Source organism: Eublepharis macularius, chromosome 2 (genome assembly GCF_028583425.1).
Source record: "Eublepharis macularius isolate TG4126 chromosome 2, MPM_Emac_v1.0, whole genome shotgun sequence".
In the NCBI taxonomy this organism is placed as follows: Eukaryota; Metazoa; Chordata; class Lepidosauria; order Squamata; family Eublepharidae; genus Eublepharis; species Eublepharis macularius.
In genome coordinates, this window is record NC_072791.1 from 75,243,515 (window position 1) to 75,270,208 (window position 26,694).

The 26,694-nt window shown below is 41.6% G+C and overlaps 1 protein-coding gene across 8 annotated transcripts in view; it reads right to left on the reverse strand.

The window, feature by feature from the left end:
- RAD51B (RAD51 paralog B) overlaps window positions 1-23,651 on the reverse strand; it is a 636,381-nt gene extending 612,730 nt beyond the window's left edge. For all 8 annotated transcript variants that reach the window (XM_054971797.1, XM_054971795.1, XM_054971796.1 and 5 more), the window contains exons 1-7: window positions 23,514-23,651; window positions 21,508-21,622; window positions 14,901-15,014; window positions 12,250-12,366; window positions 5,629-5,765; window positions 3,213-3,332; window positions 1,419-1,602 (exon numbers count right to left, since the gene is read on the reverse strand). In XM_054971797.1, coding sequence (XP_054827772.1) covers window positions 1,419-1,602; window positions 3,213-3,332; window positions 5,629-5,765; window positions 12,250-12,366; window positions 14,901-15,014; window positions 21,508-21,591 — 756 coding nt within the window. In that variant the 5' untranslated portion in view covers window positions 21,592-21,622; window positions 23,514-23,651. The remainder of the gene's footprint in view (window positions 1-1,418; window positions 1,603-3,212; window positions 3,333-5,628; window positions 5,766-12,249; window positions 12,367-14,900; window positions 15,015-21,507; window positions 21,623-23,513) is intronic.
- Between the last annotated feature and the right edge of the window lie 3,043 nt (window positions 23,652-26,694).

The following is a 26,694-nucleotide window of genomic DNA, read 5'->3' on the forward strand; positions in this document are numbered from 1 at the left end:
TCTGATCAGATCTGCCTCCTATATGCAATACTGATTTGTCAAGATTTGGGTGTGCTGAGACTGTGCATAGACTTGCTAAGACCCTTCTTTCCTGCTCTTTAACCCAGGGTTAATAAACGCCAGAAAAGACTAGAAGTCTTTCCAGTCAGGGTGAAGTTCCTCATAGTCCTCAACCCGTTATTTTCTTAGGACTTCTTTAGTCAAGTAACAGTTGTGGCCCCTAAGCAAAGGACAGCAGCAGAAGGCCACTGAATGGGAAACCTGGTCCACACATTCCTGGGTTCTCCTCAATGTGGCTCTCCTTTAATGATTCTTTATTATTTCCAATTTTCACTCTGATATGCATAACATGAGCCTTTGCATCAGCCCGGCATTCAGAGGCTGGAGGAGACCCCTCCCTCCTCAAACCCGCATGCACACAACTGCATGGATGTTGGTTGGTTGCTTGCCAGCATTTCTTTGCATTGTGCAAAGAAAGGGTGTATTTCTGGGTGAATTTCTGACTTGTGGTTTTTTGGGGGGGTGGGTTGCACACTTCTAGTCACCTCTCAGCAGCTATCAATAATGTGTGTTTTCTCTTCTATAGAAACACATAGCACAAACCATGCAAAAACATATCCCAAGTCATTTAATCTCTTGTGCAATGATCCCCACAAACATTAGACCAATGCCAATATAACCAAGTACAAAAAACAGACACCTAAAAAAGCTGAACCTGGTTATTAGCACTGCAGAGGTCAGGAAAGAAGTCTATCCTCATCTTTGGCTCCCAGAGAATCTTGCTGGCTACTAAGTTTGCCAAACAATGTTTCACAATGAAAGAATAACCATGCTGCGATTTGCTACCCCTCCCCTTTTGGAGGGGAACTGTGGGCAGAGGAATGTTCTAGCTCTGGACTGATAGAATGAACAGCCTTCCAAAAGCTTTACATTTTTGATTTTTAAAAAAGTTGAGCACAGTAAAGTAAGGATTTCCTGCTCAAAATCCCTTTTTTAAAAAAGCTGGATGAACATTCCAGCACTGATTTTATACAACTACCAAAAAAGTTAACCAAAATTGTACAATGGGATCTCAAGAAAACAAGTTTCCTACAAAGATCAAAATATTCAAACATTTTCTTGCTTAGTGAACATGACAGTAATTGAGAAATGAATACTTTTAAGAAAGTTCCGTCAAATTAAAATACCACATTGTAAAAGTCGTGAAAATGGTATGAAGAATTTTGTAAAGCCATCTTTTAGATCAGAAGCAAATATAATTGTCATGTTACTTCTGAAGCATGTTGATATATTTCATATACAAGGTTATGTATTTACAAGCCATTTGTTACCAACCCTCATTATTTTTAAGTGTTTGATCTTCTGACATAAAAACTTTAGGTCAGAGATCATACACAAGTAGAGGAAAGAAAACTTACCGGTATTGAAAATTCTTCAGCCAAATATTTCAATACTGATGCTTCTCTAGTCAACAAGTTGCTTCTTTCCAACAAATTGCCTTGAAGTTTTGTATCGAACTCTTTTCTGACTACTGAAGCCACAGAATCAATTACTACTAATTTGACATTCTTAGAAATAATTTCTTCTTCCAGAGATTCAATCCTGGAAAAAAGACATTGGTTCATAAATAAAGTGTTAGTAACACTGCCGTTATTAGTTTTTAATATCAGTGTGTAAGGTTTAATGCAACAAATTTCCTGCTCACAGAGCTTCTATTTGCATCAAAGTTTTCCCACATGATTCCTGCAGATGGGAAAGCTAAGTATAAAGTTGTACCCCCTCCCCTCTCCCACAGGCCTGCAGTTCCTCAATGTCTTTTAGGATGTCCTTACAGACCACCTACACAGGGTAAGCATTTCTCTTTAACAGTGTGAACATCTAACCACAAGTTTCAGGGACCTCAAGGGAAGCATGGCCATGTGTTTTAAAAGAAAATCAAAACAGCAAGGAACTCCTTCAAAACTACCCCATTGTGCACCATAAGTAATTTAATTCTGAAAAAAGAGCTTATTTTAATGGGGGTTCTATAGTACTGTATTCTTACACGCCATTTTTTCAAAAGCACAAAAAGGGCTAATTTCGATTCCCGCCCCACCCCCCTTGGTATAGAAAACTGCAAATATACACCTCTACTACAGAAGCAAAAATATGTTTTAAAAAACTGAAACCCCTTCAAAATTAGTGCTAAGGATGAAAAAGTTGTATGTTTCAAGTTTTTAAAAATTTCAACAAATAGTTTTGAAAGGGGTTTCTGTTTTATGATTATGCTGCAACAGATGGGTATACTTTTTAGAGCAGTGGAAAAGCACAACCCTACACTTGACATTTTCTCCCCCTCTTCTTCATAGTTTCTATGGATACTGAGTAAATGGTGAAGTGTATTCTAATTCTGTTCCTCAAGAGTTTTTTGAAATTAGACAGAAGACAATCCAAACAAAAAGTCAGGACTAAAGATGAAACAAATCCTGATCAGAGTGCAACTAGAAGAATCCATGTATCCCTGCTTTATATTCACTCAATGGATCTACTTGAAAAAACTGAAGACAGCATTTCTCAGCCAGAAGGTATCTTTGCATCCAGTATTTCCAACTGTCCTTTTCCTCTTAGTCATTAATCATGATTCCTTACAACTCCTCCCACACCCAACTTTGACTGTTAAAAATGTAAAAGCCTGCGAAAATAAAAATATGCTAAGAATGAGATACATGCTTTATTCAAAACAAAGTTTGTGGATCGTCATAATTCTGAATATCAAATGCTGATTTCTTTAGATTAGAATACAAACTGTTGTGGGCTAGACACAATTATTCATAAGGCCCTCAGCAAATCTTTGAGAAAAAGGCTCTTAAGACATCAAAACAATTGATGTCATTATCCACCTGCAGAGAAAATGAAACATGGAGGCCTACAAAAATGCTACTGCAACATTTAAAAAGTTTGATGTTATTATGTTATCTGCATAGATAGCCAAGGGTAACACCTTAGAGCAGTAAAATTCAAAAGGCTCCTAGGGATGAACATAAGTTTAATACCCAATAAACCCTAATGTGTTTCAAGCCGTAGTTCTTCTTTAATGGAAAATATATTGTAGAAAATAATGCTGAAATTCAAGGCTTGCAGGCTTATACCTTCCTGCCTAAACTGTGTGCAATTGCATACTATACAGGATGGTTTTATGTATTGCCATCATGGTGTACACAAACAGATCCTACCTTTTAAGCACACTGTCACAAGTGAGCTCCCGATAAACATGAATGCTGCTGGGCATTGAAATAAGTTTTTCTTCTGTGGCAAAATAATGAGGGAAACGGTGCTGTGCCATCTCAATAAGCCTGTTCAGAGTCCAAACGTTGTATCAATCAAAATTTAATCACTGTTCCACACTTTCAAGTTCATTCACAAGATTACTAATCAGACAACAGAAGAGTACTGTTAAAAGTGAATAGAAACAGATTGGGAATATGGAGTTTGATTCTGTACCCAACTATTGTGGCACAAGCCTTTGAGTGTGCATTACTAAAATGATAACTGCATCCTATGTTAGACATACAACCGAGTCCATGAATTGTGAAACCAAGTCCATGCACTATTTTCCTATTTAATTTGACAAATGAGAAAAATTGGGAATATAAATATTCTGTTGCAAACAACAGTATATTTATTGAAATATATAGCAAATGTGATGCCCCATGATTATTCTAAAAGACTGGAGATCAGGGCAATTTACATGCACTTAAAGGTTTCAGTATTAACAACTACAGATTCCAGACTGCAGCTGGAGAGTACAGTGCACAGAGACACTCATACAAAAACTTCTCCCTTAAAGAAACAGGAGACAGCTAAGCCCTGGAAAATCCTGGGTCCACAACAGCTTTTAATTCAGAACAAGAAGTCTAGGTTGGAGGTTCTTCTCTATGAAAAATTGTGTCTTTCCCCATCAACCATGAAAGCACTGAAGGTTGTTGCGCAGGCTATCGTGTCAGATGGTGTTATGTTGAGGCATAGGCATTTTAATATTAAACTGGCCTCTGATTCACCTTTTCATAATCAAGTTCTGAGTTAGCTTGGAGAGTCAGGAAGCACAGGGCAATTGAATTGCCATTTGCTTCCCCTTGACAGGTCTCTTTCTTATGTTTAGGGAAACTGACAACTTCTGCTAAATAATTGTGTGTTGTTCTAGCCTTTAGATTCTATCATAAAACTAGAGACATGTGAGAGAGACACGTGACAGGAGAACTAGTTAGCCATGGACAACTAGGAAGGAGGCAGAGTTTTTGGGAGGGGCCTCTAGACATTGGATGCTCATCTTCAATAGGAGATGAATAAGGTACTTTGCCATAATGCTTTAAGTTTATCAAAGGAAAAACAACCATCGTGAAAGCTGTCTAAATCAATGACACTTTAAATCAATACAACTCACTTTACAATGAATCCTTCTGTAACAATAAAGTGCTAGTGCTTGACGTACAGTAAATGCATTTTATGTATTTATGATGTCCAACAGGTAAAGTCTGTTCTACTATGTGTTGGCCAAAATCTGATTTGATGATCCTATCCTTAATATTGTGTGTTCTCCAGAAGGCAATGAAATGGGACAAATGCACCGGACGACCCATTAGCTAGTCACAGCGGTTTGTCTTTTGGGGGTCTACAAAGAAAGAACGAACTGACAAAAAATATACAACAGCAACAGCAAAAATATACAACTGAAACTGGACTCTCATATGATCCACTGAAGATTCTGAGGGAAATATGGATCTCTAATTACATGTATTTCCTAGCATGCTGTTTTGGATTTGGGGACTGTAACAGTGTATGGACTAGTGCAATACTGAATTATTTATTGATATATTTATGAATTGTATTCATGAAATGTATTTATTGGATGTCAAGCACTAGCACTTTATTGTTATAGAGGGATTCATTGTAAAAGTGAGTTGCATACTGATTTGGAGGTCGACATAGAGTGTATTTTCACAAATGTGTATTCTGGACGTATGTGTTGTAGCCATAAAATAGACACACTTTTGTAGTAATTATTTTATTGAAGGTTAAGTGACATTGATTTACACATCTTAGTAAGCTTTCACAATTGTTTTTCCTTTGATAAGCTCTTAATCGTGATACTCGCCGTTTGCATACAATCTTTGAAGTGACAGTTAGATGGGAGCAACTACTTTTATTTTCTTTTGTAACTGCAAACCTTTTGTGCAAGATCTATTTTCCATAAACTTGTGTGCTCTTTATTTTCTGTAGGCTTTAATAGTTCAATAAAGATCTTTCTCGGTTAAGACAAAGTTTGTCAGTTTTCACCCACATGACTGCGGCCTGGTCATGTACCAGAACGCTCAGAGGCTAAACAGGTTTTCCCAATGGCTGATGGACATAAAGTCTGTTTAAGATAGGGTGGTGGTGGTCTACCTAGGATCAATTGGGAGATCAGAGGGATGGAAGAACGCAGTACCCCCATCTGGATCCATAACAGGTGGTATCTGCAACTGGGTATGGTTAGGGTTTGTTAGGGCTGGAGGCAGGGAGAGGAGGTTAAGAATGTAATCATGCAAGAACACTGTCATGCTTGATTAACTAATCTCGACCTGAAAACATTTAGTTTTTAATAAACCTCACCTTTCAGCACTGAATGCAGATTCTGTATCGATGTATATAACAGCCCCATCCAGTCCTCCCATGCTGGAGGGCAATGTGGTCAGCAAGCTCAGCATAATACAAAACTGAGTTTTCCCACAACCTGATGGGCCTGTTACCTTAAAACAAGAAGCACACAAGTGAAACAGAAATATCTCACTCATTCTATGGAAAAGACAATTTGTGGCATCATGCATCTGAGGATAATGCAAAATACATCTCAAGTGGTTACCAATAATAGAAGTTAAAGACTATTTTACAGCACCATTCAAAGCAGCATTGCACCCTTCTAAGCCCATTGGCTGCTAGTCTATAAAAATATGCCAGAATGAATAACTAACATTCATGTTCTGTATAAAAATTAAAATATTTGTTTCAGAAAAGGTTTATGCAGCTTAAGTAATGTACCCCCATTTCTAGTTCAACACAGTAGACACTTAAAACACATTTATGAGAGCACTCTGAAAATATACTTCCACGAAAAAGTGTTGAGAAATACTTAAAACATTCTAAAAGACAAGCTTATACCTTTGTATGAAAAAATTGCAACACTCACAAAAAATGTTTATTTTATATATGAATAAAACACATATTTGCACTTATAATAGTCTGGAAAAAATACCTCCAAAACCTGAAAAATGACATAATGATAGTTCTACGTGGTTAGCCATGTTGGTCTCTAGTAGAACAGCAGGATTTCAGTCCAGTGGCACCTTAGAAACCAACAAGATTTTCAGAGTGTAAGCTTCCGAGAGTCAGAGCTCCCTTCTTCAGATATAGTGATGTTACATTCACAGAGAGTAACAATCTGATATTTTTAATCACATTCTGCAAGTCATAAAATACCTGCAATAACTGCAGAAGTAAAAGAGGTTGAAGGTGATCTTAGTATGCTGTAATTTTAACCTTCCACACTCTATTTTCTCTCTACCTGCCCCACTCTTGCTGCCCCATCCAGAGGGCTCCACCTTCAGCAATGATGACGCCTACACTCTGAGGGTTCCACAAGATAGGAGAGGGGTTGCACCACCTGGTTTCTCCTCTTCTCCGCTGGACCTTCCTGACCACTAGAGCTGTCCCAACAGAATCTTCCCAGACCCTCCTTTATATCCATCTCCTCTCACTTTATTCCTTCCCGAGGGAACAATATAGCCTCTTCCTTTGCACCAGATCCTAATGAAAGGAAGAAGGAGAAGGCTTTGGAGGCTAGGTGTGCTCTTCCCACCCACCTTCCCAAATGGCTGCAGCAGAAGCTGCCTGGTCATTGTAGTGTCATTGTTCCCGACCTGACCTCCTCTGAGTCTATTAGGGCCTGGTGTCAGAGGCCAGTCACACACCCCTTGATGCGCTGGCCCTAGCCCTGAATCTCAGATCAAGTGGGGCCTTCACCTACTTCTTGCTGTCCTGCAGCATTCTCAGAGACAGTCTCTCTGCCCGGCCCAGGACCAAAATGGATGGGGAGGGGGGGCACAACAGCCTGGCTAAGTCTGGACTGCTGCTCTCCAACAAACACTACCTTTCTCATATTTGGACTGATTTTTCCCTAATAATAGCAACTGAATACATGGTTCATGAACTGATGTTAGATGTATCACTAACATTATCACTAATGGAATTAAAACTCTTCCTCCTTTATCAAATTTCACATTAAGAGACCAGTAATTTGTTAAATGTTTATACACTAGTGGCCAAAAAATTGTGGCCAAAATTGTGGAAACCTTTTGGAAAAAGTGCATTTTTGAGGTTTGATGGCTTATAACACCACTTCTTTTTGGAGTAATACCATAAAATTATATATCAATGGAAAGATAATTTCATCAAGAATGTAATGCAATAAAGTTTGTTCAATTATCTGTATTCTATCAAATGTTATAGCCAAATAACCAGGAAAAGGAAGCACAACTTGCTTAGGTTGATATGAAGTAGCTTTCCTTCATTTGAATGTAGCCATTCAACGTAATACAATTAAAGAAATGGCACAAAGAGTTGACTGGTCACCCAGAAAGTGATGTAAAATAGTACTATTAAGTGAACAAGGCTACAGTTATAAAGAAATTAGAAGAAAAATAGGTGGAAACTTAACCAAAGGTGGCATTTCTAAATTTTTGAAGAGGTATAAGGCAACTCAGTCACTACAAAACCAGACTGGTAAAGGCAGGAAAAGGTGCACACAAGCAAGGGATGATAGAAGAATTGAGAGACTGAGCCTAGGTGACAGAAGAAAATCATCGGGGTGTATACAGAACGAAATGGCACAATTCAATGTGAAGTTGAGTGCAAGGACTGTTCGGCGCAGACTGGAGGAATTTGGTGTTAATGCTAGAATTTCATGAAAAAACCCATTGTTATCTCTCAAACAAAGGTTGAAAAGATTAAACTGGGCTAAAACCCATGTTAACTGGACAGTAGAACAATGGGACAGTGTTATTTGGAGCGATGAGACCAAAATCTCCCTGTTCGGTAGTGATGGCATAAAATACGTGAGAAGACAAATTGGAGAAGATTTGCATCCTGATTGCATTACACCTACCGTGAAACACCCAGTTAGTGTTATGATATGGGGTTGTATGACATCAAAAGGTGTGGGAAGAATTTGCATGATAAATGGCAATAATTGCCCCAAAATACATAAATGAAATACTTGAGCCCAAACTGAAGCTTTCCACACGTGATCTTTTCCAAGATAATGAAGCATTTATATTTCAACAAGATTCAGCTCCATGTCATGTTGCTGCTGTGTGCAAAAAGTGGTTTCAAGATAATCATATTCCACTATTGGAATGGCCTGGGAATAGCCCAGACCTTAACTCCATCGAAAATCTATGGAGCCGACTAAAGAAACTGGTTAGTGAGAAGCAACCCAGCAATAAACCGCAATTAATAGAAGCAATAACTCAATCATGGTTTCACATTATAACAGTTGCAGAACTAAAAAACTTGGTTCACTCCATGGGAAGGCGTTGTAAGGCCGTAATTAAAGCAAAAGGTTACCCAACGAAGTATTAACTGACATGGTGAGAATTGTTGTATAACTCATTTTTCCTGTGTGTTTCAATTTTCTTCTTTATAACTACTGTTCTAAAAAAAATTCCTTCATAAAAGTTATTGCATTACATTCTTGATTAAATTATCTTTCCATTGATATATAATTTTATGGTATTACTCTAAAAAAAGTGGTGTAATGAGCCATCAAACCTCAAAAATACACTTTTCCCAAAAGGTTTCCACAATTTTGGCCACTAGTGTATTTGTTTTACAAACTGGAAGGAGGGATTAAAGCATAAAAATATATAGATTGTGATTGGGTACAACACAGCCAAAAGTGAGCACTTCTAAATCTCATTTATTGAATTGGATGAGTTGATTTAGGCTGAGCTAAACTGAACTCTCTCCCGTTTATCTCAATAATGCTTAAAAGTACTTTTTACTAGCTGGATTGTGGCCAATATTTTTAAAATTACTTAGGGATCCAACAGAAATTAGGTACCCACCCATGTCATATGATAATATGGTAACAGGGTTTAAACTTTCCTCTTTGGAAAGTTCTAGACTAGAGATGGTCACGAACCGAAATCCAAACCAAAGTTCGTGACAAACCGGGCTGGTTCGTGGTTCGTGGACCGGTAGTTCATCAGAGCCCATTTCTGATGAACCGCCACGAACTTTAGGCTGGTTCGTTTGGTTCATTTTTTGGTTTGTCACTGCAGACAGCCTGGCTCAGATCAGTTTCCTAGGCAACAGGGGATGGACTTCCTGCAGACCTTCTGCTGGCCCGGAAGTGACCTTTGGCTGACCTGGATGTGACATTTTCACGAACCAGGGCAGGCTCGTGAAAGTTCATGGTTTATGAAATGTGACAAACCACTAACTGCACAGTTCTTTTTTTTTTCCCCGGTTCATGCCCATCTCTATTCTTGACACAAGTTGGTTGACCAAAAAAGTTACTGACAATTCAGTATTCATTTTAGCCCTCCCTGGTGGATTCAAAAAAAGGAGTCAGTGAAACAACTTAACATCACAGTGAGAAAACTATGAAGACTTGGAATAAAGTTGCAAGAACAGTCAGCAGAAATTTTGAATAATGGTTGTATTTCATTTCTTCTAATACCACTTGTATTCTGACAACTTTTTATTCACATATTCCTCTATTATGAAACAGCTGGATCATACGTGCTAAAATCTCAGGTAACAACAGCAGTCAATGTAAGGTGTAACAAGAACACCTCTGCTACAAATTATTTCATGAAATGGCCATTTCAAACCAGATAAATTAGTACATTTCTGTATAGTTAGTTCAATGTGAATGACTGTCTGTCATGTGAATTGTCTAGCTGGGGCAGGCAAATCTTAACCTCTGGGTAACCTTCATTATGTATCAGTTTACCTGGGTACCTTTTCTGGTTTCTTAGGCACTTATCTCTGAAAAATCTCATGTTTTGTTTCTTAAAAAGATGGCTTTAGCTCTGGTAGTGATGGAAAGTGCCATCAAGTCACTGGTGACTTATAGTGACCCCGTAGGGTTTTCAAGGCAGCAGTAGTTTATAAGTGGTTTGCCATTGCTTGCCTCTGTGTAACAAACCCAGACTTCTTGGTAGTTTTCCATCCAAGTACTAATCAGGTCTGACCCTTCTTTGCTTCCAAAATATGACAAGATAGGGCTTGCTTGATATGACAAGACAGGGCCATCCAAGTCAGGGCTAGCTTTAATTTTGGATATCATAAATTTTACAGCAAATGTATATGAAAGTTTCAAAATAAGAATACAAATGAATCTATCACTTTGCCTTTGTCTCTCATACTTTTTAAGAATATCTCACCGAATTAAGAGGAAAAATCAATTTTCAAAATTAGAAGTTTCCAAGCAACTTGGACAACAAGTTGATTAAGGAGGCATGTATTAGGAGACATCTCCTAGCACATGGGTAAGCAGAAGCTTCGTCCCCTTCTGCCCATTTGTTCAAGATTTTTGGTAAACACTAGGTCATTTGATTAGAAAGTATCTCACATGACAAAATATACAACCTGGCTGTTTTCCACATGCCCACTTACGCTGAATTTTCTAGATATTCAATCTGTGAGGATCATATCCTCTTTGGGCCTCTGAAATTCCACACTTAAGGGATTTGAACTGAAGTGGTGCCTGCTTATTTTTTCTGCACTAGAAAAATGCCCCATTTCTGCTGCAAGCTTTCTGAGGAACATGACAATTTCATCAGTTGATCCACTACGGACATGTCAGTTTCGTCAGTAGATAGGCCAGGGAATCTTACAGAAGGTTTGGGTTGTTTTTTTTTTAAGGCACCAATGTTGCAACCTTGCTGTTGTTGTTTTTTTAACACCAAAAATGGACTAAAATGTACAGGAATCATGTTTTAAAATATCAGGTGAACTCAGGGCTCTCTGCATAGTTTTTGTGTTAACCATATTGCAGCCTTTCCCCCTTAGTTGCAAGGAACCAACACTGCAACGCTGCTGTTCTAAAATAAAAATGGGGGCGGGGGGAATGGATTGGTTGTTTTTCAACCATCAGGGCACAGGGAGATAACGGGAATGGTGAAAGGCAAAGCTAGGCCTCACACCAAAGAAAGCATTCTGCACTTCAAAAAAGCCATGGTTTGATTTTGCTGGGGAGGTGGGGGGGAATCGGAGTATGAGTGCAGGGGGAAAGGTGTAGAAAAGCTGGGGGAAGATAGATTCTGTGGCAGATGCAGAACACAAAAAAAGTATGGGAAGCAGTTTGGAGACTGAATCAGGGTATTTTGACCATGCGTACAGAACTCTGGAAAGAAACAGCAGTATGGGGCCAGAAGCAATGAGAAAGCTCCATGCAGAAAAGAGCTTATTTAGAAAAAGCAGCTGCAAGAGTCTGAAAAAATATTTCTCTGATTAGAAAATATGGGCAAAATATGTTTTTAATCATCTACAAGTATTAGCATAAATGTATATTTTGACCTTATTTATAATCTGAATATCACTAATTTCAGCCTAGATCACGGTAACCCATATTACAACCTATGCATTGAACACAACTGGAAACCACTGCTTGTATATAGCCTTCTCTTTAAAAGAGAGCTTAAGAATCTATAGTAGTCAGCAGGGAAAGCAGTGTTAAGACAGATAGATTTTTTTTTCCTTAAACAAAAATTGCAATGTCCAGAAATCTGACAAAGAGCTCAGAAAAGAGGCTCAGAAAATGCAATGTTCATACCCTTACAGAATCTGTAGAGCAATGAATTACAAACACAGCCAATAGTGTAAACTGTTTGCCTAAAGTACAGCTGAATCTGAAAGTTCCACTGTGAGAAAGGGAAATACTATAGGAAGAATGAATAACTAATTTCTCAACCCACCTTCTGTGGGTAAAATTTCATAATGAGTGTGGTAGGAGGACAATCAAAGAGGACCAATCTTTTGGACCATCAAATCAAAACATTGCTTCAGAGCAAGAATATTAAAAAAATATATATTTTAACAGTCAACTGGATCCAAAACGCATCAATTTTATTTAAAGTATTCAGCGCTTCACATTTGAAAACATGTAAAATGGAAATAGCTGTCCTCTTTCATTTAAACAGAGACAGGTACATTTTACTGTACTTTTACCTCTGTAAGAGATCCACAGGCAATTCCACCATGCAAGATTTTATCCAGAGCTTCTAGTGTTGTGGGCAAGAATGCTGATGTCGGATCAATGGCTCTTTTTATTTTCATTTCATAAACCTACCAAAACCAAAAGATGTTGCAGTCAGCTAGTAAGAAGTGCATCTGGTATCTTCTTCCAAAAAGAAGCACTTATAAAAAAAACATACCACATAGGCAATGTATTGCTCATCATTTAACAATACTCCCAACCTTAGGTTGGATTTTAAAATACCACAACAGGAAAGAGTTTTCAGAAGAGATTTTAACCATCTCTCAGTGCACCCACCCAACATCACCTGAAAAGGTGATCCTGAGAGTTGAGGGACTCTTAGAAATTGTGTGGGATGCAGTGTGGGGAGCTGCTGTAGCCACAAGGTAGAATCAGCAGAGAAATACTCTGAGCCCACTTGCATGAGTGGCAGAAGAGCTCCGGTAAGAACTGGGAGAGGTACTGTTTTTGTTGATTTCCCCTTCAGGCTGCAACCCCTTAGGCCAGATCTCACACTGTCCCTGAGGACTCCCAGTCCTCAGGAGTGGCTTTTTAGGGGCACAGGAATCTGCAGTAAGAAGGGAGAATCAGTAAGAATCCTTTTGTAAACTTCCTGTGTTTGTAGTTCAATATGATCCAACAGATTCAGACCAAACAACAAAACTACAAAGAGTTGGGCAGCCCAATCCTATGGGTGTGTGTGTGTGGAAAGGGCATGGTGAGAGTACCAAGGCTTGTGTGGGCGTAAATGGCTCCTATGTGGGTGCTACCCCCCCCTCCACCGGCAGCAGCCCAAGGCGCGCTACTGCGACTGGGCTGCCACTGGCAGGGACATTTGGCGGACAGCTGGAGGTGCAAGCAAGGCACAAGGTCCCGTGCTGGCGCCAGAGGGGGCGCGGCGGGGTGGGTTGCGAGTTAGTCAGCTTCCTAAGCTGCCCAAGGCCCAGGAACGCCCCTTGCAACAGCAGAAAGTTACACCTCGAAAAAAGGAGGCGTAGCCCATAGGCGCCCATTGAACGGGAAAACATAGGCCCCTCTCCCAGCCCTCGGTCCCGCCCCCACAGACCAAACAGGGCATAGGATGCCAACTACCATGGGGACCAATCTGCATACGCTTCCAGGGTGGGTGAGCCCCCCCCCCTCTCCCTGTGGCCACTCACCTGCCCAGGCACCCTACAAAACCTCTAGCCGTGCCACCCATGCTCAGGCAAGTGGGCAGGCAGCCAGACACTCTGCTTGTCAGCCCCCTGCATCAGGGACTTTGTGCGCGAGGAGGGAGAGTAGGTGTACATGGTGGCGGGCCATGCGTGCACTGGGGGGACTTGGCAGAAAATTGGGAGCACTTTGCACTCACTCATGGGAAGAGGAGCAAAGTCTAGAATGTCTAACTAACAATAACCAAACAAGTCCCCTTGCAGGTTATCTGACTCCAAAGTCCCTGCTCAGGAAGGAGCGAGGGAGCACTGACAGGTAAGAAGGAGGTGGGGTAGCGGCTAACCCAGCTTGCAGATTTGTTCCAGCTTCCCCCCCCCCCTCACCTGAACTCTCCTGATCGCCAGCCTCTGCAGGCAAGGCTTGCTGCCAGAAGAAGCAGGTATCAAAGGGCGCTATATCTCGCTTCCTTGCACCCTTCCCCCCTCCAATATAACTTTAGGCAGTGGGGTGGGAGTTGAAGTGCAGCCCATGAATGTTTGGCAGGGGGGGTGCTCCACTGCAGACTTTCATTCTCTGACAGACTAAGCTGTTGGAATCTGATAAACCTGGCAGATGATCGCTGCATGCAGGGGAAGGAGGAAACTGTTGCTGGGAGGTGTGAGATGTCGAGCAACATCTTGGGATCTCGGGGGCTCCTCCTCCAGGAGAATGGTCCACCCTCCTTTTCGCTGTTTCCAGAAGCAGGGATGGATATAGGAAATCTGGCACGGGGAGGGGGTGGACGACAGCTCCTGGAGCAGCTTCTCTGCTCCCGCAAACTGTCATTCCACTCTGGGGAGGCCTCACCCCAGGATGGGGGCATAGCTCTTGAGGCCTAACCTGTGTTCTCTCATCACTGTGATGCAGTGATGTGTTCAAATGGCGCTGCTGCAAGTCTGTGGGCACTTTTCACTCCCATCACCTCTCCCATGGTTTCCAATGGGCATTCCTGTAACTTACTGAAAAACCCACCCTGCCCGTCTGCCTCTCTGGAACCTAGGGGCTGATCCCAAGTGCTGCAGGCTGTGAGTGCAACCCTTGGGGGGGAACCGGTTTCTCACTGTGGTTGTGGCGGCAGGGGGACTTGCAGGCATCTTGAGCTGCAGTGACCAGTCTGGCCCTCGGCGGAAATGGGGGTTGGCCGGATGAGAGGGTGGGGGTCCGAGCCACCCCTTTAGTGTTAACTCTGCCCCCCCCCAGCAGGGATGCCGGCTCCCTGATGGGGGGGCGGTGTTGGTGGGCAGCAGGGCAATGGAGCAGCATCTGCTAGCTTTGTAAATTTCAGGAACAGGCTATTAAAGGTCACTTCCCTCCTACATTAGAGTATGTATTGAAAAACACATTTACCAGGTATGCCAACAGGGCCGTTGATATACACAATTAAAAAAACTAGTTTCATTCCTGTCCTATTTTGCAAATTGATACATACAGTTTGCATTCTTGGAGCACAGGACTGGCTGACTGTGTGAAGAAACTTCTGCACATTCTGATAGCTCTGCCCAGTCACTTTCATCAGTTCCAGTGGTGAAAGACACAAAAAGTCCTGAAACATGATCATCAATAGCAGAGAGTTAAATCATAAGGAAAGTTAAAATGGATAGACATTTATTTAAAATGCTCCTACCCTATGTGCTTAGCTTGTGCTCCAGGAGCAACTTCCAGAATAGTTTCATTCGTTTACAAGAAATTTCCTGAAATAAACAGTTCATGCTGTATGAACAGATTGTTGCCATCAAGCCTCCATTTTGTTAGCCTTTCTCTGTGGCCCCCCATCTTAACTTCATGACCAGGTCATCTCTGAAGTCACATCACAGCACAAAGAACGAAAGCCAGAAGAGATGGGGCATAAATAGAGACAATCAGTTTAATTGTATCAGAACATGCTAAAACAAGCTCATAGAGAAAAACAACCCCACTTAAACATTAAGACTTTAATTGCAAGGTGCTTCAAGAAGGGCTATGAACAAGTGACAAAGAAATATCCTAAATAAAATAAATTTTAGAAAGCATGTGTTAAAGCTTTATGTTGCAATCCTAAACAAAGTTACACCTTTCTAAGTCCATTGACTTCAATGGACTTAGAAGGCTGCAAGTCTGTGTATCCATAAAGTATGCCATAATATGTGAGGTGAATAAATGTATTTGTTGCTGAAAATCTCGTATTCATAGTATCCAATAGAGTGACTGCAAAATGGGTGTACTCCTCATAGTAACAGAGCTATGACATTCTATACCAACTGGAATTTCTGAACTGATGTCAACGGCAGACCCATGTAGAATGCATTACAATGGTCTAGTCTTAAGGTCACGATGACATGAGGCCAGATCAGCCAAGTCAAGGTAGAGAACTACCTTCTCTGTCAAAAGATACCTAAAACTTATGTGCACATCAACCCCTATTTACTCCAGGTGTTGGAACTCAAGCCTGGAATAAATAGGGGATGCTGCATACAAAAATTCTTAAGGATCTTTATTTCACCATATTTAAACCATAAAACTCGCTGCAAACAGCTCATAACAGCAGGTTCCTACAGCACTGCTTGATGGTGTAAACATGGAAAAACAAAACTTCTCACAAATGCATTTATATTCTCAAATTAACCTAGGACAGCCAATGCGATCACAGAAACAGACACCCCAAGAGAGCTCTACTTAACTCTCCTATACTTGTGGGGTCATACATTTTACCTTAAATTGGAGTCATTCATATATCTCATTAGGCATCTTTATCCAAGACTTAATTGGGATTTCTTTGACCCCAACTTAAGAGGGTTAAAGCATAAGAGAGTTAAAGATATTTCTCTGCACATAACATTTATAGGATTTAGCTTCAAATTATTTTTTATTATTTATTTAAAATATTTATACTCTGCCTTTCCTCCCAATATACATTCCCCAAGGCAGTGAACAGATAATTAAAACATTAAAATATTTAAAATGCATATATACATACAGTTAAAAGCATACAGACCTATAACAAACACACACAATCAGAGAGGAGGGCAATAAGAGTTTACTGGAGGTATACCTCCCTCCCCCTCAAAAAACAAAAAAGTCTTCACCCACTAGTGGAAGACAATGACAAAGGGAGATTGGCAAATCTCCCTGAAGGAGTTCCAAAGTTTTAATGCCACGACCGAGAAAGCCCTTTCTTGAGTTAACACCTGTTTAACCTTAGATGACACACAAAGCAAGGCATCTGAAGATGACCTCAGTTGACAGGCAGGTTCATATGGGAGATGGCAGTCCTTAAGACATAAGATTATAGGACCATTAGACGTAACAAGTCTAATGATAATTAGACATAACAAGAGTTAAGACCACAAAACTTTATATTATCACAGTTAATGTTGGTACTGCTTCCAAGTTTTAGCAAGGTTGGACCAAAAAATATCACTTCAACATAGAAAAGTAATTCAGGCAAAATATCATCAGGTGATTCCATATTTTGCCACATTAAGCTAATATGTTGTACAGCTCTGTACAGTTAAAACATCTGGATTATTTTAAGAGGATAAAACTACATTTTTCAGAAGCTGTATGATTTATAATAGTTTACACAATTTATTTTTTAATTTATGTTATTTATTTTTATCCGTCTTTCTCACTAAGACCCAAGGCTGATTACATAGTGCAAGTCAGTAAGAACAACTGCTAGGACATTCAATGTGTCTGGGGTTGAGCGCCCCAAGAATCCCGGACTCACCACAGACCCCTTGCCACAGATCCCTTGCCTGAACCCCGACTGCAGGCACAGAAAACCCCAGGGAGGGGGTTCAGCTCCAGTCAGCAGCGAGGGAAGGGAAAAAGGAGTCAGAGGGGGAAACCAGCCAGGTGCACGCTGCCCAACCCCGCCCCAAAGGGCAAGAGGCACGCACGCCTGCCAGAGATGCCAATACCGGGACAGAGGTACTGGAAGCCCCTGCATAAGCCCTAGGAGGAACCAGCAGCAACAGCCACCTGGGAGAGCCAGCTGGACCCCAGGAGACCAGAGCAGCACCTCGTGAGCAGAGACAGAGGAGGCCGCGCCACATCACCTGGAAGGGCCCTGCAAGCCCTGTCTTGCAGGAAAGAATAAGAGAGAAGGGAAGAGAGAAAGGAGACACACCTGAGGAAAGCCCCAGCTGGGATGCATCCAGTCCCGCCCTGCAAGAGAAGAGAGGAACGCAAGGAGAAACTCGAGCGGGGGAAGTTGGAGGAAACCCTATAAAGGCTGGCTTAGGAGAGAGATCATGGTGGGTTGTGTAGGAGTGGGAGTTGTTGGAGGTTGGTTGGCAAGGAGTATGAGCAAGCAAGGAAAGAAAGGAAGGTCGGTGAAGGAATGGAAGGAGGTGGGAGCAGGGGCAGGGGCAGGGTGAGCGGGCCTGCGAGTGGACTGAGAGGGAGTAAGGGTGAGGTATACCTCCCCTCCTTCCACAAAGCAGGACCCCGCAGTATCCCTGATAATACCCCAGAGCCAGAGTCAGGCACCCCGGCGTCGGGCACAGCAGCACCCAGGACAAATCCTGACACAATGAACATACAATACAATCAACAGCTAGAATATTCAATGAACAAATACAATAGGGTATGGGTTGCAGAAATTTGCAACTGGCATAAATCAGAAACAAAGAGATGAAATATGGCTGAAACAAAGTGTAATTAAAGATGACATCTTTAACGGCATGGAAACCACCCAGTAGGAGCATATCTACATCAACAGAGAGTAAAAGATAAAGGTAGTCCCCTGTGCAAACACCAAGACATTACTGACCCATGGGGGATGTCACATCATGACAGTACCCAGTACAATAGTTTACAGACCCTGTGCCTAGCCAAGGCATCTCTCTGAGCCAATTCTTACAGCATAGTCCTATTGCCTAAGTAAAAAAGTGCTCCTGAATAATTCAGTTTTGCATAGTTTGTGGAAAGCCAGGAGAGTAGGAGCTTTCCTGACCTGCTCTGGCACGCCATTCCATAAGGTGGGGAGCACAACAGAGAAAGTAAGTGTGTGGGCAGCTGCTGATTTTGACCAACTGCAGGATGGTGTCTCCAGAAGGTCCTGTTCAGAGGTGTGAAGCTGCCATGGCATAGCATAGGGGAAGAGGCTGTAGGCTGTTGCACAGATATGAAGGGCCAAAGCCATGAAGGGCTTTTTATGTGATAATCAAAACCTTGATCTGAGCATGGGTAGCCAGTGGAGTGACTTCAGAATGGGAATATGCATGGCTCCCCTAGCTCCTTATAGTAAACAAGCTGCAGAGTTTTGTATCCGCTGGGGTCTCCGAGCTGACTTTGAGGGGAGATATAAGTAGAGTGCATTACACTAGTCTAATCTTTTTTTAAATTTTTTTAAATTTTAATTACTAACATCAAAGCTACAAAACTACAAACTACAACAGAAAAAGGAAAAAAGAAACAAGGGGGGAGGGAAAAAACAACATAAGAACACAGACTACAACTACAAGTATTGAATTCCCTTTATAATACAATTATTTAAAGTTAAACTTTCTAGTATGCTATTAGATTGGTAGATCTTATAAGATACGAACTACAGTCAGGATCAGGTCTTCTTCCCCCCCCTGCATCTCAGTCTCAGTTCTCTTTGAACAGCTACAATAGCTGCGCTCACTCCCTCCTCCCCACTCCCCCCTTCAGATTCTGGATCTTCTTCTTGCTCAAACTCTTGATGATTAAGCACAAAATCCCTCAGCTGTACTTCCGATATTATCTTGTAGGCTTGGTCTTTATATCTAAATCAGATACCTTCCGGAAATAACCATTTGTATTTTATATCACGCTTTCTCAGAAGAGCTGCAAACCTTTTGTATTTGAATCTTCTTTTCCGAGCTAGAAATGGAACGTCCTTCAATATCTTAACCTTGTTGCCAAGAAAGTCCAAGTCCACGTTAGTCGAATTATATAAAATGGTGTCCCGAGTCTTTAGATAAAAAGTCAATAATCATCTCGCGAGGCAGCTGACGCTTCGTTGCATATTTTGAAGATGTCCGACGGACTTCCAGAATATCGCTTTTTAACTCTTCTTTAGTTGCCTTTGCGAATGACGCCAAAAGTTCCAACACCAAATCCTTTAAATTTTCACTTTCCTCCTCCTTCACATTCTGTAAACGCAATACCATCTGAGCACGATCCACTTGTAGTCCTATCAGTTGATTCTCCAAAGGCTTTACTTCTTTGTAGCTCTCATGAGTGTTGCATTTTCACGAGTAGATTTCTCTGCCTCGAGCGCTACATCTTTAGTGGTTTTCACTTCATTTTCAACTGAACCAACCCTTTGTCCAATTTCATTTAGCCTATCAACAAAGGACTTCATAGCTTCAACGACCGACCGCTTAACCACCTCTTCAAGAGTCTCTCCCTTCCCCTGCAACGCAGCCGAAACCGATTTGCCCACAGCAGGGCTCTGCTTTTTCGTCGCCATCTTGGGGGGGGGAGTCCGCCAATTAAGTTCCAAAACTCAATGAAGGGGAAGATATCCGAACCTTCTTAAGCTTCAACTCCCACCAATCCTTCGCATACACTTAAAATAACAGAAGGGATCCGCTTACTTACAGGTTTTCACCTTAAATCTGCTTGTTGCCGTTCTCCATGGCCCAGCAGCACGCAATGTGCTGCGCAAGTCTGCCGGCCTCCATAGGAGCAGACGGGCTATTTACCCCCTGGATCGACTCCAGGGGGCTCTTCCCACAGCGCTCCGGACCCTGACCCCCCACCTGGGAGTCCTGGGGGTTAACCCTCGAAGGTCAACCACCCGGTCCGGCTGCTCGGCCGCTTCCTCCCAGACCTGCGGAGAGGAGCATCCGACATGGCCAGGAAAACGAAAACGAATCTACACTAGTCTAATCTTGATGTTACTGTGGTATGAATTCAGGTAGTCAGATTGGTCTAGACTGAGCTGGGAGAAGGCCTTTTTTGAGCTGCATTTACTTGCTTCTCTATCAGCAGCCCTAGGTCCAGTATAACCCCTAGGCTCTTAACTGAATCAGCCAGAGTCAACTGAACCCCCATCAAAGGTGGGGAACACAATGTTCTTCAGGAGCTCCACCTTCCCAAGCAGCATCACCTCCATTTTTCTGCGTTCATTTCAAATGGTTTCATTTCAGCCATTGTCTCCGTCGGGTCTGCTCCAAGTGCGTCCGGTGAATAGGTGTTTAGTTGAAAATAAATATAGCCCCTGAGAAAGCTAAGACTGCGAAACAAAATCAGCTAGCAATTTTGTCAGGCTGACCGTGAGAGGTGGCTTCCTTGCATTGACTGGGAGTTATTTCAGCCGTTCAACATTTGCTCCAGGCCCACATCAAGGAAAGTATCCCTCTCAGGATAAGACACTTCTAATTGCATGAAATTCTCTTCAAGTGTTAACTGAATTTATGGACAGTACCTTGGAACGACTTGGAATCTTGGATGATGTGAAATCTACTATACAGGAACGTTTATATTGATTGGAGTGTGCTTTATATATGGAAGTTTGAATATTTATAATACTGTTGTTAATGTTCTTCATTGTATATATATATTTGCACATTGCACTTTTCTAGTGAATGAAATTAGAAGTTGGTGGACTACACAGTGTTGTATATGAATTAATTGTATTGATTACTTTTAATAGATTGAGGATGGACAAAAGAAAATACTCCTTTACTCAATGAGAAAATAAAATGTGAGATTTGCTGTCAAAGGATGTAGTGATGGTCACAACCACAGAGAGCTTTAAAAGGGGATTAGACAGATTCATGGAGGATAGGTCTGTGGCTACTAGCCTGGTGACTGAAAGGAACCTGCACATTCAGAGGAAGAAAACCTCTCAATACCAGCACCAGGAGGCAACATCAGGGGGAGGCTCGGCCTCCATACCATGTTGTTGGTCCTCCAGAGCAACTGGTAGGTCACTGTGTGAGACAAGAGGCTGGACTAGATGGACCACTGGTCTGATTCAGCAGGGTTGTTCTTATATTCTTTCAGAGATCACTGTTCTTTATTATGTAATGTGACCCTTAAGATGTCATTACAAATCTTTATATCCTTATTGCTCTCACCTGACAGGTGGTGATCTGATGTCGACTCAGCCTCTCACAAAGATCTTGTGGTAACCCTGCTCTTCTCAGTTTTTTACTTGCCATGTTCACGTATTCAAAGAAGAGAAGCTCAGACCTAGGATACAACATAGAATTATCTGAAATACACACACACACACACACACACAAATTGGGATAAAAAATACACATTCTCTTTTAGGACAAGTTGCAAAATTCAGGACTTTTCCTTGCAGCAATTGATCCAGACCCAGACTGTCCCCAGCACCCACCCCAGTTTAGGTCCAACTGGCAGACTGCCCCACCTATCTTCAGTCTACCTTCCCAAACATGAGGCAGGAAGGCAGCAAGACTCCTCATTTTGCCTTAACATGTGCATATGATGGTAGTACGGTAATTAAATAAAGTCACTTCTTCATTCTGGGGTGGCAAGTTCTGATATTGCCCCAGACTGCCCTCAGGATGGGGTCATTACATACAGGCCAAAGCCTGGGATAACTTTTGAAAGGCTGCACTGATGTTCCTGGGAGGTAAATCTGTTATTCTGTTTGATCCATATATGCAGAAGTCCTAAAGAGGATTTTAATTTTGTTATAGACAGAACTCACCCAAGATCCTCAACCTGAATTTGGGCCAGAGTTCAACAAAGTTACTTTTGTAACTACATGCTAACTTAAAAATTTTTTTGGCTCTATTCATACTTAACTGTCACTGCCCCCTGCTGGAGCACTATTTCTAAGAAGAGAGATGCCAGCGTGGTCTGAAAGTAATTCCCTTCAACACTAACTGTTCAGACACACTAGTCTGAGAAAAGCCCTCTGCACGCACAAGCCTATATTTGTATAATATTTCATATGATAGTGCTTCTACTCTCATTTGAAATCAATGATTTTGTTTTAAATTGATCTTAGGGTTTCATGCCATGCAGCTGTATGCCAATCTGAAAGCTCATTTGTGCCAACAATGTGGAAATAGAAAAAGAAATAACAAAAAGAGAACATGTAAAATAATTATTATCCTGTATATCACTCTATACCATTATGCTCTTATCCAGTGATGGATGTGCTTAAGATTCACCCTTCATTTTTTTTCTCTACCTCAATATGTATGTGTTATAGGGTGAAAAGAGTAGCTCTTTTCTGTCATTCTTTTGGATGAAGGACATAGCCATTGAATTAAGGGGGTGGTGGTTCCATAATAGGTAATAGTGGGGAAAAGTTTCAGGTAGGTATCCACGGTATCTGAAGAAGGGAGCTTTGACTCTTGAAAGCTTATACTCTGAAAGTCCTATTGGTCTCTTAAGGTGCAGCCACGGATAGGGATGGGCAATTATTTTAACCTCAGCACTACTCAGAAGCCTCAGTTCAGATGCATTCCTTACATAACAGATAGGCAAAGTATATAGGAGTCCAGCAGCACCATAAAGACTAACAAAAAAATTTCAATCTCAGCTTTTTGTAAATCAGAGCTCCCTTCTTCAGATGCAGGTAGGTGTACATCCATGAGACCTGTTTTATCAAAGAGTAATCAAGTCACCTAGAGTGAGTGTGAGACACATGGAATTTGCCTTGCTATAAGTGAACCAGCTTTTCCATTGCGGGGGGGGGGGGGAGGAGAGAAAAACACAACACTTTGCTATGTTGGAGAAGAGCAACCTACATCGAAAGAATCACGTTTGGGAAGGGGGTAAGAACAAAAAAAAAACTTAAATGGCTTCCTTGTTGTTCGGCACAACCAAATGCATGTAAAATAAAAATGCAACGGTCCAGAAATGCCTCTGCCAGTCCTCCCTCATTGGGTGAAGCAGCAGGTTCTGGGCTGAGACGTAACGGGGCTCCCACTCTCACGTGTGTTGAACACTAGCCAACTTCCTAACACCATAATGCGGGGGGGCGGTTTTCTTCTCACACGCGCAGAAAACACGCGGTTTTCTTTTCACTGCATAACACGCGCCCATGACAGGCTCCAGCCCTATCCCCGAGCGACTCGCCGTCTTGGACGACCCGTACCAGCCTTTGCCGCAAACAACGCACGGACAGCAACCGCCCCCCTCTCAGCGGCCTCCGACGACAGAAGAGGCAGCTGAGAAGACCCAGGCCCGCCATTACTGAAGTCTAATGCTCGGGGGGCTCATCCCCCCGGCAACAACAGCGCCTGATTCTAACCTGGAAACTTTTCAAAGACTCCCACTTCTCTGGAGAAGGCGGGAACATCCGCAAAAGAATTTCAAGAGCTATGATTGGTCACGGCGGCCCACATTTCATCCAATCGTTTACTGAAAAACTCGTGCGGGAGTACAAGGGATGCTGGAAATTGTAGTTCTGTAGCACTATTTTGAACTAACGCGTTGTTTGTGTAAAGGCTGTATTTCCAGGTTACTTTGATAGCGGTTTTCCTGTTTCTTTTTAGAGGGCTAAAAGTGACATTCACAGGAAATAACAGATAATTCCAGAAGGCTAGCTGTGTTAGAAGGTTAGTTAAAACACGAGACTAAAACAAAAAGTATTCCCGTATAAATACTACTGAGTCAAAGTTCAGTTCATCAGAATCGTTTGATGATCATATACGCGAACCTTAAGGCTGCAACCATAAAATCATTTTCTTGGGAGTAAGGTCCACTGAATAAATGGGGCTTATTTCTGAGAAAGCCTTTAAACTTCCACTGGATTATTTAGGAGATTGGGAAGAAACCCCAAGAAAAATTTGCTATTACCTCCACGCCAAAGAAATTTTGTAATTATAGCATATGGAACAGGCCTAGCTTTACAATTTTGTGAGTTCTGGAAAGAAAACGTGGCTATGCCCCTGACACCCTGCAAAAAGGGAAGACCTGTTAATATGGTTCATCCACAAAGGCTCATGGACCCTTCTAGATTCCAAACATATGTTCTATTGAGGCTGCAGTGGCAACTTGGAACATGAAGCTTCTTGAAGCCATTGACAAGACTGCCCCTTATTGATCTCTCCCACTCTTGCAGTGGAAGCCAGCCCATGATTCACCACAGAGCTGGCTGATCTAAAGAGAGTTGGACATCTAGAAAGATGCTGGCCGAAAACTTGCACTAATAGAGCATGCTACAGACCCCATTTGAAGACCTATGAAGTGGCAGTGATAGCAGCAAAGAAACTTTACGGATTTCTCTGCAACCATTGCATCAGCTAGTTCATGCAATAAACTATCTCAACACTTTCTGACTCCTAAATCTGAACCTTTACTGGCCCAAGAACAGACAATTTTGTAAATTTTTTTTGCAGATTAAATAGTGTGAATACGTTCTGATCTATTTGGTAGTTTCTGCATCATTTAATAGGTCACATCAAATTACTTATGTTTTGTTTCAGCAGTGTTTCATCGCTGTATTCCTGTATTTGAATTGTATTCTTCTTTTCATGTTTCTGCCATGCGTACATACCCTACTGTATTGTTTATTGAATGTTCTAGCTGTTGATCACATGGACTTACACTGTGTAATCTGCCTTTTATCTCAGTGAGAAAGGCAAACTATTAATATAAATAAAGGTCACACTGACTATCTTCTTTTTATAACTCCTCTCCCCTCATCTTTCCAAAACTCATTTCAATTAACTGTGTACATTATAAACAGATCTGCAGAATATTGTAGGAAAACCAGATTAAAATAGACAACGCAGCTCCCAGTGCCCCAGTTACTTCCAGCCTCAACCTAATCATGTTTAGTTATGTAGACATGTTGGCAAGTGCAGCTTAGCAGGAGAAAACCTGCACCACCTGAAATTACCTCTTCATCAGAACAATAAAAGTTATGAGATGATCACCCAAACTGGGTGACCAGTCCTAGCTGGGCAGAATTGGATCTAAGCATGTCTTTCACTATCCATCACACACACACAAACCCCAACCCTTTGTTAGGGTTGCCATCTGCTTGCAGCTAAATAAATAAATGCCCAGCCCTTTTAACAGAAGCTTAACAGGATTTATTTACCAGGTAATATTCATCTCCATGCTATGAAAAGCTTCTGCTGTCCATTTCCACATATTAAGCATGTGAATGGACAGGATATTTTTCTCCTGGTTTCTTGGTTGGCAACCTCACTGCTTGCTGTGTTGATTTGGTAAGCACAGTTTGCAGATACAGGATACTTAATTTCCTACTAGGCCCTTTACCCAGAGGATGAGCCCTGCGTGCTTTTCCTTTAAAGCCCAACAGGATAATGGAGGGGCCTTTGGGATTATTCTGCATTTAGCTGTGACTCCTTTAAGAGGATTAGTCTAAAAGATCAAACTTTTCTACCTTATGTTGGAAATGGGAGACTGCACCCATGTGTTTGTGGTAGAGTCATTTCTAAAACACAGCTTTGCATTATGTTTTTACTTCCATGGAAAAGATTTTAAAGAGTTGAATTACAGCAAAATGATCAGTGAAGAGTAAAATCTGCATTATAATGCATTTTAAAAGATAGAGAAGGTAACTAACTAGAGTTCTGCTTCAAGAAGGGGGGGCAGTCTTCTACTACAGAAATTCAACTAACATAACTTTCCCAGGCAAGGATATACAATAGCAAAAATCATAATGGAGCACAAATGCCCCACCTGAACAAAAATTTACAATCCTGTCACCAAACTTACCAACCCACCTGGGTCAGGGTTCCTGATCTCTGTTTATTCCACAGATTTTGGAGCTGCCAGTGAAACAGTATGCTGGTAAGAATGCTTAGGACAGACTGCAGTTTGCACAGATGCTAACTGCAAGATGTACACACAATCGGGTACAGGTGATAAAATGGGTACACATGCACTCATAAAAATTATTCCATGTCTTACAAAGCAGTGATTTTGGTTTAGGAAATTCTAGCTTGTGTGAAGCAGTCTGTAGTGTAAAGAAATATTCCCAACTTTTAGTTAATTAATGGAAATCAGTTGAGGGTAGGGGCGGAGTAAGAAGTCTAAATGGTCCAGAATCCACTGAGCTGATTGGCCCTTGCAGTGGTTCAAGTCAAGCACTACAGGAGCCATTCAGCTCAGATCTGGCCAGTAATGGACATCACCTCACCGACTGCCTCCAAACAGTGGTGCAGAAGGAGGCATCTAGTAAACTGAAATGGCTTGTTGCGGCTATCAAAGAGCCTAAGCCAAGGGGCTCCTGCAGGGCTGTTGGGGCTTGGCTCTGCTTCTTCTGGGCTACCAGAACCAATGGACAATGGTTTCTGTCA